Source organism: Felis catus, chromosome C1 (genome assembly GCF_018350175.1).
Source record: "Felis catus isolate Fca126 chromosome C1, F.catus_Fca126_mat1.0, whole genome shotgun sequence".
In the NCBI taxonomy this organism is placed as follows: domain Eukaryota; kingdom Metazoa; phylum Chordata; class Mammalia; order Carnivora; family Felidae; genus Felis; species Felis catus.
Window position 1 is genome coordinate 15,317,173 of NC_058375.1, and position 13,827 is coordinate 15,330,999.

Here is a 13,827-nt window from a genome sequence, read left to right on the forward strand (position 1 = left end):
AAGGATGGCTCAAACGCAAGCCTCCAAAAAAGAGAGCCAAAAGTCCTTGTTTTAAAGATTGCTCTACTGGATTTGATAGATAACATGGAATCAGGAACATGTAAGTCCGGTTCATAAGGCTTCAGAACATATTTCTCTAGAGGAACACGAGAAATTATAAGGGTGTAGATTAAGAAAAGGCTGTGGGACATCTAATCACTGGTGATTTGTTTTTGGCCCCCACAACTAAATATCCCAGGGATATTTCAAAATACTTCTCAGAGGGTGTAAACTGAGCAAAGGTTAGAATAAATTTCAAATTCCTTATTCCTGGTGCTAACCTTCAGATCATGGTTTTAAACATGAATCTTTTTCGGTTTAGTCTACCCAAACTTTAAGGCTTTTATTTCCCTGGTTTTATGCTTACTTTGGTTTTATTTCTTAAAATACTGTGAATAGGGGCGCCTGGGTGGCTCAGCCAGTTGAGCGACCAACTCTTGGTTTCAGCTCGGGTCCTGGCCTCCCGGTTTCGTGGATTCGAGCCCCGAGTCAGGCTCTGTGCCAGTAGTGCAGAGCCTGCTTCAGATTCTCTCTCTTCCTCTTTCTCTGCCTGTCGCCCACTGGCACTGTCTCTGACTCTCATGCTCTCAGAATAAATAAACTTAAAAAAATATATAAAGTACGGTGACTATGTTCACAGATGAAATTAAATCAAGGATTCTTATTAAAACATCTTCCCCCTAAATTAAAGTATGTTGCTTTTATACTGAAGTCAATCAAAACTGAAAGAGAAAATAGCAATGTCACTGGCTATATATGGATAAGTATTTTAGTAACACCTTCCAAAACATACAAATGTATCTCCATTTGAGAAACAAATCTCTCATCTTGAAATCTACACAACTGGAAACTGTCCCTCAACCTTAGCTGAGCTTACAAGAACGTAAGGGAAACTACTGGAAGCCACATAAACAAGGTCAGTTGCTGTTATGGCTGTAGCCACTATACTACTGGGGATGTGGGATGCTATGCCAGTCTCTATAATTAAGGGAGTTGACATTTTAACATTAATGGCAGAGAAGATCTTGGATCCCAGCAAAGTGAGGACCTAGAACTGAGACTCTCACAAAAATCCCTGATGTGCCTAACAGAGTGACAGCCTCTGTGAAAAGGTAGCTAAAACCATAAAAGAGAACAAAATATACCAGCGAACTGACACAGAGTACTGACACGGAAGGACATTTGGTCTCACCTAGGTGAAAAGGGACTGTTGTCATTCTGAAAAATAGTATCCACAGGGAATGCCTTCAGATTTTGCTTGGAATACGAAAGGAGATTTAGAAAATTAAACTCAGATTAAGGTGCAGCTAATGCTTTCCTCAAGACATGTGGTAAATAAAGCAAACACAAAACAGCTTTGGGAGGACTTGCCCATGATGTACATACAGTAAAGTTTACCTGAAGAGGAATTCATAAAGCAGATTTATAAAATATATGAAGAAACAATGCACTATGAGCAAGAGCCAGAAGACACAATAAACTGGAAGATTAAAAACCTCCCTTGGCCAACGGAATTTCAAATAATAGTTTTATATCCAACAAGGTAATAAAAAAAACCTCACTAATATTTTCAAAAGTGGAAAAGTTCATGTCACACAATATGCATGTTACATAGCACATGCATTCTGGAAACTATAGAGAAATGAATTCCTGGATGATGAGTGAGAAATGTTTTACCACAAGTTCTGAAACTTTCTTTTCTTATCCAACAAGTATACAGAAACCGTAACAAAAATCCTAAGACTTTAAGAAATATCCAATTAATACAGATTTCTATACATTTAATTATTGAAGTATCGTGCAAACTAAGTAATCAAAAGTCTGGTCAATCTCTGAATCTTTTCAGAGGACACTGAACATAAACACAATTCTCATTTCACAGGGCGTGCTCTTCACCTAAGCATCCAGTATTGCTGCGCTTTGCTCTAATCAGAAATAGGATCTAGAACAGTTGCAAGAAAATGTTTTCCAGCAGAAAAGGGACTATAGCCCTAATATCTGATGTCACTGCTTTAAGCAAGTATCTCTTTTCCAACTACTGTGTATTTTTATGCATCACACTTGTCAAGAGCAAATGGGTTTTGAAGCCAGCTTTAAAGTGCTTCATCCTCAGGCAGACACAGTTAAGAACTGATCTCAAAAGTCAGTTACAAAAGACTGATATCCACATCAGATTGTTATGATTTCCTCATCTCTCAACATAAACAAGGTCCTAAATGGGTAAGTGCAAATAAGACTAATTATTAAGAACAGGACAACTTCAAGTGGATATATCTATAAGAATGATGATAATTTAAGGTTTTAATGTTAACTTTTGTGGCAATGACATTAAAAATATTCGTATAGGAATGAGAGGGCCAGGAATGTTTTTGGTAGCTTTAACATTTTAAAAATGCTAGAGTTACATGGGTTTTCCAGGTTCATTCACTTTGAATTCTGCCAAGTGTAAGAAATCAAAGGATATTATAGCACTTCTAGTTCTTTTACAAATACATTTATATGCCAAAAAAATCATCGAACGAGAAAAATGCCAGGATGCTTTACTTCCTGATACCCAAAGTCTACCCTCACCCCTCACCATGCAGAAGACAGTTCTTTCTTTTCTACCTATCCTCTGGTTCACTGCTGAAGTATCTATTCTTTTACCAAGCTGCTAGTATTACTAACTCCAAGAGTAATTGCATTTCAAAAAAAAGAACCATGATATGAAAATTAATTACCTAAAATCCGTTTGTCCATCTATATCTGAGGGCTGTCTTGCCACCTAACGAACATAAACGGCTTAAAAACAACAACATCATCATCAACAACAAAAACCAACGATGTCAGGAATGAGGAGAAGTATGAGTTTGGTGTGGGCTTTCTTATTTCAGGTCTCAGGTATGGTTTGTATCTCTGACTTTTATTCCCTAATGATTACTTTGTTTTTCTTTCTGTCATTTGTTTTGATGTTTTTACAACATTTGTCTTCAAGTAGCTTCTCCTGTGAGATAACAACTCACAGTTGGGTAAGTGAAAGGGAACAATTAAGGGTCAAACAAATTATTGTTTTCCAACAAACAAGTGTTCTTTGGGGGGCATTCACCTATAGCCATCAAAACTTTTTTTTTCATGAAGCCTAGGTCATCACCCCACCAAGGAAGAAGGTTCCTCAAACAGTGACGACACCGTGAACACAGATGCCAACAGAGGCCAGTCTGTTGAGGATACAGGTGATTTACAAACATTTACTCCTTGTCCCAGCTACCTTTCAGTGTTTGCTTTACCACTTTGGTCACTCTGTTGAACTAGATGTTCTACTGTTCCAAGGAACTGGACAACTCACACATTTATGAGGAAAACGCCTCAAGAAGTGAGCTGTGTGAGAAAGGTGTATCTTAAGAGGACTGGGTTTTTGATTGAGATTCCCTACCCATTACACAGCTCAAAACAGACAATAAATACCAAGGATGTTGATGACTAAAACCAAGTGCATTTCTAGATCAACTGCTGGGGGAGCACTCATTTGTCAAATTGTGTCATTTAACTTGAGAGGTACACCGGGAGTAAATCAGACTGCATGGGGCACTACTGCACTAGATGGGCTATGTGGACTTGCTAAAAGCCATATTATTATGTCCTACTGACTCTAGCTGATAGGCCTCATGTAATGTTTTTATGAAAATTGTAAAAATCCAGTGATTACTTTCTACGATCCTAGGTGATGCTACATTAAATAAGTAATTTTTAATTGGGAAGAATAAAATACTCTGATAATATAAGACTATAAAATTATAATGATAAAATTCGTCTCATAGGAAAAAATGAAACCTTTAAAGGAAAAAATGAAGAGCATTAAATTTCCCTGCAAGTTAATCAGAGAGGACACTTTTATTTTTCAAAACTAGTTATAAACTTTGACATTCTGATTGCTGTTTTTCTAAATCCAAGATTAAGTTCTCTAAAGTTTAGGATTGATGGGGCTTCAAAATGTTGAGAAGATAGGATTAGGAACTATAGGGTATGCTGGTTTTAATTGGTTTCCAAGCCCCAGAGCTGCAAAATTAACCCCTGAGGACCTGATCCATAAGAACGAGGCAAAAAAACTCAAAACTCAAAACAAAAAAACACATGTACAGTGACATATACCTTGGAGGCATTTTGTATATTTGAAATTTCATTTGCATTTTAGACAATGGAGTGACTATTTTGCAGGCTGCACTAAAAGCATAAACACACCATTGAAGAAATCAGACTACGAATTTCAGCATTCATTTGATGTTTCTGGAAGTCAAGGAAAGTAGCCAATTAAAAATAACACAAGCACTGCTTCTTTTTCATGTTCAGCAAGCATAAAATAATTAATGACAGAATAGCTTACCTGGGCTGGGGCTCTTTCTTGAACTTAGGTTCTGAGAATCCACAATCTCTTCTGTTTGCCCGTCTGCTTCTACCTCTAGTTTGTTCTGAATCTCTTTTGCATCTTCACTAAGGCAAGTTCTCACACTCTCGTCCTCTTCTAAGACCCTAGGGACCGTGGTGGAAACACCAGCCATACTAACATTAGTGGCAGCAGCAGAAACACCGGCTGGTGTGGGAGGAGGAGGAGCTGGAGGAGTTGGAGGAGATGGAGAAAAGGAAGGAACTGTGGAAGGGGTAACGGGAGCTGGGACACATTCCACTTTCATTTCTTCTGGGGCATTTTCGAGAATCTCCAATTCAAGAGTCAATGGCAACACCTCCTGTTTTACTATTTCCACAATGCTCTCCGAGGCTGGTAATTTTTCACGAACTCCATTCATTTCATTAATTAGGTTAGTACTAGAAATCAGTGGAATATCATTAGGTGCTACACTACAAGATTTCTTGCATATATCATCATCAATTACATCTGTTGGTGATGGATCTGATGTCTCTGTGCAAGATGTGGGGCTAAGTACAGGAATTGTGTCTTCTTTTGAGGAAGAGAGTTCACATCTGTCATCTACAGCAGTGGTGAATATTGGCTGGCTACTAAGAGCAGCAGAGGTGGGAGAAGCAATGGTACTTCGAGCAAGTGGAGAAACAGTGGTAGGTGATGGAGGCAGGGGAAGCTCTGGCATGGATTCTACCACAGTAGTCTCCAACGTCTGGCCTGCTTGTTCTTTCTTCTCTCCACTAAAGACTAGCCTAAGGACTGGGGAAGGAGACTTTAACACTGGATCTGGTTTTGGCTTCTCTTCTGGAGAAGAAAAAACAAAAAAGAGTTTAAGAATCAGAGATTATACTGTAATATCTTGGGCCAGTTCTTTTCATCTCTTACCCAAAATCATGGGCAAAAGAAGACACACCACAATATTAGACTTATTCTGCCACTCCAAAAACACGGTCATATTTTCTAGTTCTACCCAGTGTTACTTGGTCATCAATAAATATACAGTTTAATTTAGAGTAAAAGAAGGAATCAATTAATCAAATAATTATATCAAGAATGCAATGGAAAAGCTCATCAAAACAAGCTAAGCCATTATGGAAATGGGGATGAGGCTTTCTTTTAAAGTAGAGACCTTCATTTCTACTGTATCTTGCTCCTTATGGAAGATTTTTCTACCAAGGATACACTATAGGGGCAGAACATCCAAAGGACAAATAACTGCAGATTAAATTATTACAGACTGCTATTTTTTTATTTTATACATTTCTGCATTTAGCAGAATTTTTGTAAAGAATGTATATTGTATAAAAAACTATGTTTTAAGAGAAGCCATCATAGTATCATTTTTTAAAAAAGATTTTTAATGTCAATTTATTTTTAATAGAGACAGAGACAGAGCATGAGAGGGGAAGGGGCAGAGAGAGAGGGAGACACAGAATCTGAAACAGGCTCCAGGCTATGAGCTGTCATCACAGAGCCTGACGTGGGGCTTGAACTCACAGACTGCAAGATCATGACCTGAGCTGAAGTCGGACGCTCAACTGACTGAGCCACCCAGGAGCCCCTATCAAAGTATCATTTATTATCAATGTGACTTATTATCTATGAAATCAAGTTCCTGAATATAAAAATTCATTTATAAATTAATTTTTTTGAAAGAAACATTTATATAACCAGAAATAATGTGAAAATATAAAAATGAAAACTTATCTTGTAAAAAGAATTCTTAAAGGAAATGCCAAAGTTAATATTCAGATAACCAAGTCCAATAAAAAAGAACATAATACATATGAAATATTTGAGAATATATAAATATCTGCATATAGAAGCAAGAGAGAGAGAGAGACTGATAATCACAGTAAAGGTACCAGAAACATGTAAGAAACTGTAATTTATGAACATTTCCATGTTCTAAACTTCCACGTAAACTGATAGGTGATTCACTCCTGGGAGGATGAAGCCAGAGAAGATTTAGGCTGGTTTCGAGCTGTGCTTCTGGAGAGTGATAAATAGGCTCCATCAGAAAAACAGATACTTAGGAGTATGTTCCTCAAATGCAAACAAAAATTTTAAGAACTACTAAAAGACCATCTAAACTGAATTGAACTTTATTTTCTCTGCCAGATATCTTTACCCATCAGTGAAAATGAGTCTCTACGATAAATTATTGTACTTAAGTAAATCTATCAAAGAAAATATGCTGTTAATCACAGAAGCACGTGGTAAACATTACCATTAAGTTGTTAAAGGCTAATTCATTCGATGCAACTACTTCTGCTGGCCTTAAAATTCATTTTAACTCCCGGGTGTAGAGATCAGTGATTCTTAAGTTGAACTCTAGGTATTTATTTAAGAGGAAAAATAAGATCGTTAGGCTCTCACTGTCAAATCCCTCAGACTTGGGGCACCTGGGTGGCTCAGTCAGTTAAGTGTCTGACTTTGGCTCAGGTCATGATCTTGCAGTTTGTGAGTTTGAGCCCCGCGTCGGGCTCTATGCTGCCAGCTCAGAGCCTGGAACCTGCTTCAGATTCGGTGTGTGTCTCTCTCTCTGCCCCTCCCCTGCTCATGCTCTGTCTCTCTCTGTCTCTCAATAATAAATAAACGTTAAAAAAAAACAAAACAAAACCAAATCCCTCACACTAAGTGGTCAGGGCAAGAGAAAAATATATTTCCAAAAAGATTTGTCTATTATATGTATTACACGTGTGTGAAATAAATATAATAAATACACATTTATTAAAATATCACTCATCAAAATAATCATCAATTCACTGGAGTAACTGCTAGATGGTCACCCAGATTAAATTATAACACTGTGAGGGGCGCCTGGGTGGCGCAGTCGGTTAAGCGTCCGACTTTAGCCAGGTCACGATCTCACGGTCCGGGAGTTCGAGCCCCGCATCAGGCTCTGGGCTGATGGCTCAGAGCCTGGAGCCTGTTTCCAATTCTGTGTCTCCCTCTCTCTCTGCCCCTCCCCCGTTCATGCTCTGTCTCTCTCTGTCCCAAAAATAAATAAACATTGAAAAAAAAAAAGACTTATTTAAAAAAAAATAAATTATAACACTGTGAAAGCACATCAGAATAATACCCTTTATGACCACTGAATGAAACCTAGCTGTAGCAAATTAAACAGCAAAATATAATTCTCACATTAATAATTTGGTAAGAGTATGTCAATTCTATTACTAATTTTGAAAAATAAAATTACTGAGACTAAAAACAAAAACAGAACTAGGACTGAAATTTCTATATACTCTTGAGAAAAATCTAAAATGAAGAAAATCAGAAGGGGTGCCTGGTTGGGTCAGTCAGTTAAGCATCTGACCAGCTCAGGTCATGAACTCGTGGTTCTTGAGTTTGAGCCCCGCATCAGGCTCTGTGCTGACAGCTCAGAACCTGAAGCAGGCTTCAGGTTCTGTGTCTCCCTTGCTCTCTACCTCTCCTCCACTCACACTCTATCTGCCTCTCTCTCAAAAATAAAGATTGAAAAAAAAATTTTTTTTAATTAAAAAATGAAGAAAATTAGAAACAAAGAACTTATTTTGAGAGTTCCTCATTCTGATATAAAACTCCTTTAATTCATTCAAATTTCAGTACGGAAAGCTGAAAAGTATACTACAGTAAATACAGAACACTGATTTTATCTAAGAACTTTTATCATTAAGAGTATGCTTTACAGAGCCATGATAGTTTGAAATCTAATATACTGCATTAAAAATATTTATATCATTTGGCCATCTTTAGGAAACTGAGAATTCCATTCGTAAAAAAATTGTTTAAAGAAATAATCACGCAAGAGGGAGCAAAGACAGAGGTTTAGAATATATAAGTAGATTTATATTAACACTATAATAGCAACAAAGTAAGAGAGATAAATAGACTAAATGTCTAACATGAGGAATTTATTAAACAAATAATAGCCTGGGCCATATAATGGTAATATTGTGTAATCATTTAAAATAGGCTTTAAGGGGTGCCTGGGTGGCTCAGTCGGTTAAGTATCCAACTTTTGATTTCAGCTCAGGTCATGATCTTACGATTTGTGAGATGAAACCTTGTGCTGGGCTGACAGCACAGAGCCTGCTTGGGATTCTCTCTCACTCCCTCTCTCTCTCTGCCCCTCCTCCACTTGTCGGTGCAAGCACATGTGCTGTCTCTCTAAAAGTGAATAAATATTTTAAAAAATTTAAATAAATAATAAAATAGGTTTTTAAAAGAGTAATGATATGGAAAGCTGTTTATAATAAAAGATATGTTTTTTGACAAAGCAGGGCACAAAACTGTATGTAGAGCATAAGCCTAATTTGGTAATTTAAAAATACATGTACTACTAACATATGCATATGCACGTGGGAAAGTCTCTACGTATCCATAGTTTCTACAATGAATGCAATGGAACCAACTGCGTAGACAGGTGCCTTTTGGTTGTCATGAGCCTCACATGATTGAAGGTACTACTATCATTTAATGGGCAGAGACCAGGAATGGTAAGCGTTCTGCAATTTGAGGGACAGTCTCACGTGACAGTGAACAGTCCTGTCCGAAACTCCAGGGGAGCCCCAATTGAACTACATTACTAGAAATGGTTGAATTACAACAGAGTATCATTCACTGAATACCTACTCTATACTAAGTGCTTTCAAAAGGCACTAAAACTAAGACTAAGGCACAAAAACTTGTATTTGTATTTCACTGTTCATACCATATCCTCCATACACTGGACTGAATGTATGGTATCATCAACACCAACTGATGATATTAACTCAATCTTCAATGGTTTTCCTTCTACAAACCAAGGTGAGGTCTTCCCTGTGTCTTTATATCTTTATAAAGCACCAAACAAATGGGAAATGTCACAATTTGGCATTCATGTAACCATATCAGCTATTCATATCAAAACCTCTGAGAAACCAGAAGTTTAATAATGGTACTGAACATTTACTAAGTACTCAACAGTAGGAACTGGGTCAAATACCATATATACATAGTGTCCTTTAATTCCTACAACCACCGCTGGGGTAGAAAGTATTATGTTCCTATTTTACAGATTGGGAAATGGAGTGTTCTACAGATTGTCATATTGTCATGGATCTGTCATGCCAGAGTCATGTAACTGGCCAGCGCTGCAACTTGAAAATGATTCCAATCCCATATTTTTCCAATTGAGGAAAAAGAAAAAGGTTTATGGAAAAAGGAGCATTTAGGTGAATCAAGCTGGTACGAGAGTTTGGGGCTAACATGAGATTCTGTTACCCAATGTAAACCCACAATAATGACATTTTCATTGAGAGAAAAACCAAACTGACTGCAGAATGCAGAATCTATTATTTCTTAAAGTAACCTAGCAACCTTTGAAAACAGCACATTTTTTGCATCCTACTTTAATTTCAAAAGGAGCCTAGGGGCGCCTGGGTGGCGCAGTCGGTTAAGCGTCCGACTTCAGCCAGGTCATGATCTCGCGGTCCGTGAGTTCGAGCCCCGCGTCAGGCTCTGGGCTGATGGCTCAGAGCCTGGAGCCTGTTTCCGATTCTGTGTCTCCCTCTCTCTCTCTGCCCCTCCCCCATTTATGCTCTGTCTCTCTCTGTCCCAAAAATAAATAAACGTTGAAAAAAAAAAAGGAGCCTATAGTTAAGAAGAAAACTAAAAAAATTTTTAACTATAAAAAAATTCTCTGACAATTGGTGAGCCCTTTCTAGTGTTATTTGACTACATACGTTTGGTTTAAAAATTACTCTGAAAACTATTCTAAATATCGGCAAGCTATAGGTACAATCAGAAATGGAAAATTATAATTAACTCAGGTTTCTGGAAAATAATTGGTACTAAGAAGGAGATGGCAATAGTCCCTCCCCCAAAGAGTTATTTATAAATATTACAAAATACACTTAAAATTCAAGTTTTTCTTTCCATCAAGGTAAAATAAAACATTTTCAATCCACTCATATTTATATCAAACATCAATCTGAAATGTTTACTTTTCAAAGGTCCAGTAAACATAAAGAACCAAGAGGAAACCAATACTTCTGTATTCTTCCTTATGGAAATCAAGACCTAAATATGACAAAGTGAAGGTGTTTTATATTCTAAAAATTGTAGCAGGGCAGAGCTACCATCATTAAGACATCTTATGAATTCTTTGTATCGTGGCCTAGCTGAAGTTTGCATAGAGGATAGGTATGGTTTGAGGCCTTATGTGATGGTTAAGTAGTCAATATACTTAGCATAGTTCTAACTAGCAAAGGGATTACAACTCTGCAAAACTAATAAAGTTTTGAAGAGAATACCCTGAAAATTCTTTTCTACTTAGATTAAAAACATTCTGATTCTTGACTCAAAAACGCTCTATCATTGGAGAAAGAAAGTGGTCTTCCGTAATACCTACAAAGTGCATTCCTGAAAGGTGAACGGCTTTCATATTAAAAAATTTAACTCTAAGCATGCATGAGTCTATCTCTGAACACTGCCAGAAGACGTATCTGACAGTACAACTTTTAGAAGCATGCCAGGTTGGGGTTTGATACCTATTTTTTCGTTTAAAACAATCTTATAAAACAAATAAAATATAGGACATGTCTCTGTTCGAGTTTACTAGGTTCCTTAATACTAAAGAGAAAATACATCCTATTATCTTTGTATGCTGTAGAAAACATTGAAATCAAACAGAAGTTTCTAAGTATGATTAACTTGCAGTCCAGTAAAAAATCAATTACATTCAATACCATCCGTAGGTTATGTGCCAATTCCCAAGTACCTTTTAAAGAGTAATTTTTTAGAAAGTACATTTAGTAACAGCCAGCTAACAAGGGGAGGAAGGAGTAATTCAAAAAATTAGAAATCACTTATGCTTTCCACTCATTCTTAGAAGAAGTCAGAAACATGATCGAAGCATGCTCAGTATCACTTGCTTTCCCTTATGCCTGATGACAGACAATTGTTCCCCAATTTTGGTTAAGGTCAACCTAAATCCAACATAGCAAGCAAGAAAGAGAGACTGTGATATCTCATTTTCTGACATGAAACTTCCCTACAGTTTTCTATTTATAATCCAAAAGGCAATGTGTACACTTATTTCAACCAACGTTTTACACTTCATGTTCAAGGTAAATAGGAGTAGGGACCCTGGTTTAACTGTGATCCATAGTATAATGACTCATCAAGACCAAATACTATACATGATGGAAATGGAGCTAGGATAAACTGAGTGCTACAGAACTGAGGCTACAGAGCCAAATTTCTAAGAAATATTTCATGTTTTTAAAAATAGCAAGATACAGGGGCGCCCGGGTGGCTCAGTCGGTTAAGCGGCCGACTTCGGCTCAGGTCATGATCTCGCGGTCCGTGAGTTCGAGCCCCACGTCGGGCTCTGTGCTGACAGCTCAGAGCCTGGAGCCTGTTTCAGATTCTGTGTCTCCCTCTCTCTGACCCTCCCCCATTCATGCTTTGTCTCTCTCTGTCTTAAAAATAAACGTTAAAAAAAAATTTTTTTTTAAATAGCAAGATACAAAAGAACATGTTAAATATATTAATAAAACGGTGTTATTCTTATAAAGCAATATATACTTTGATTCATTTCCCCAACATTGTTTTCCCTAAACACACACACACACACACCCACCCAGAACAGCTTCAGGCAACCAAGTTTTGACCTATAAATAAATAGATAGTGAGGCATTAATAAAATACAGGAAAAAATTTTACTTATCAACCCTACTTTACCTTCCTAGAGGTAGAACACTTTGATTTTCCATCTCAAAGTTTTGTTTAGTATCTAAATAAGCTTCAGATGTTCTGCTCATACCCTTAAACGCTGAGGGGAATGTAATTAAAATTAAAAAGGAGGGAAGAAAACAGTTATACACAAACCTTGCTTCTGGTCGCTAGCTGCAGTGACAGGGGTGCTGGCAGCAAGATGAGTGCTCTCCACAGTCCCATAAACCAGAGGGCTGTGCTCAGGGACCTGGCTGGACAGCTGCTGGGATTTGAAGTACAAAAAAGGGTGATAATGAGCGTGCGAACATAAAAACTAGCAACATGGAACCCAAGCAAGTAGGGAAGACAGAGTGGGGCAGGAGATCACAAAATTAGAAGAAAAAAAACAAAAAGAAAAGAAAAAAGCAAGGAAAAAAATACATAGGCCAGTTTAATAATTCAAAAAGTACAGAAAACGGGAAGAAAAGGAAAGAGGCAGCAGGAAAAGGGAAGGAAAAGAGATGATTACTATTAACCACAGCAAGAGAAGAAAGCACAGAAATCATTAGTATAAATGCATTCTCCAGGGTTCCATCTAAGAAGGAACTTTTTTCCACCTACCAACAGACATCACATCTAAAAGGTAATTTAACCTCTCCCAGTCAAAGACCAAAGGGATCTGGTCAACTTCACTTACAAACTACTAGCAAAGTGGTTCATCTGACCAAAGCTGGACAAACAAAATATGATGTTTTAAAACCAGTCACTGATTCAAGAAAACAATACTGAAGAGTGATTTTTGCCATTTGTCTATATAATCACACGGGTGAAATGCATCTTCATCTAAGGCATTTTCACTTTAAAATGTCTTTACATTCTGGGTGAAGGACAGTTATCTTTTCAGAGTCAGAAATCTAGGTAAAAGATCTGTTTTTCAGAGCTAAAAGGAAACTCTTCATTTTCACTCAACCACTTCACTGGAATCAAAAGTGGCCATCAAAATCCTAGCAGAGTAGGTTGAAAAAGTTGCAGCCATCGTTCAACTTAGAGGGAACAAAATGACAAAAGAAAGGACAAGGAACACTCATTCTACATCATTTTCCAGGCAGGTATTTGTTCTGGATTTGAGGGTTACACAAAAGCCACAAAACAAAGCAGTGTCTCCTCAGAAATCTAAGGTCATTTTTTTTTTTTTTGGATAGCTATAATCTCCTACAATGAATTCTATCAGAGCTATCAGAGCAGAGTCCCTGCACAATTCTGATTTTCTGTGTGTGCATGCATGTGTGTGTTTTAGATGCGAGGGAAAATTAAGGTATGAATGAATATGGGGTGGGTAGGGCCACTTAAAAAAGTGAGAGTCAATAAACAATATTTTCAAATTTGTAAGTCTCATTTAGCACAGGAAACTAATATTAAAAAATCCGTTCAGATACATACCATTTATCACGTCATTTAAGTAACAATGCTTTCAGAGTGAACGTGCAATTTATATTTGAGTTTATCTGGACTGTACAGAATAACAGACAGGAATGCAGAAAATACTATTATTTTACCTATTCATTAGATCATGAGAGTGCTCATCATATTCCACAATAATTTCTAAATGAAGACTACTAAAATTATATTTTCATATACAAAAAAATGAAGTCAGTTACTGTTTTCACTTTGAATCATGAACAAATAAATGAAAAGTACTGCCATGA

The 13,827-nt window shown here is 37.1% G+C and overlaps 1 protein-coding gene across 26 annotated transcripts in view; it reads right to left on the reverse strand.

The window, feature by feature from the left end:
- EIF4G3 (eukaryotic translation initiation factor 4 gamma 3) overlaps positions 1-13,827 on the reverse strand; it is a 314,690-nt gene that overhangs the window by 109,697 nt on the left and 191,166 nt on the right. For 20 of the 26 annotated variants that reach the window (XM_045035239.1, XM_045035237.1, XM_045035236.1 and 17 more), the window contains 2 exons: positions 12,296-12,404; positions 4,400-5,239 (listed from right to left, as the gene is read on the reverse strand). In XM_045035239.1, coding sequence (XP_044891174.1) covers positions 4,400-5,239; positions 12,296-12,404 — 949 coding nt within the window. Of the gene's footprint in view, positions 1-4,152; positions 4,303-4,399; positions 5,240-12,295; positions 12,405-13,827 lie in introns of those variants that run through there. The other 6 variants (XM_045035235.1, XM_045035234.1, XM_045035233.1 and 3 more) reach the window with 2 other exon arrangements.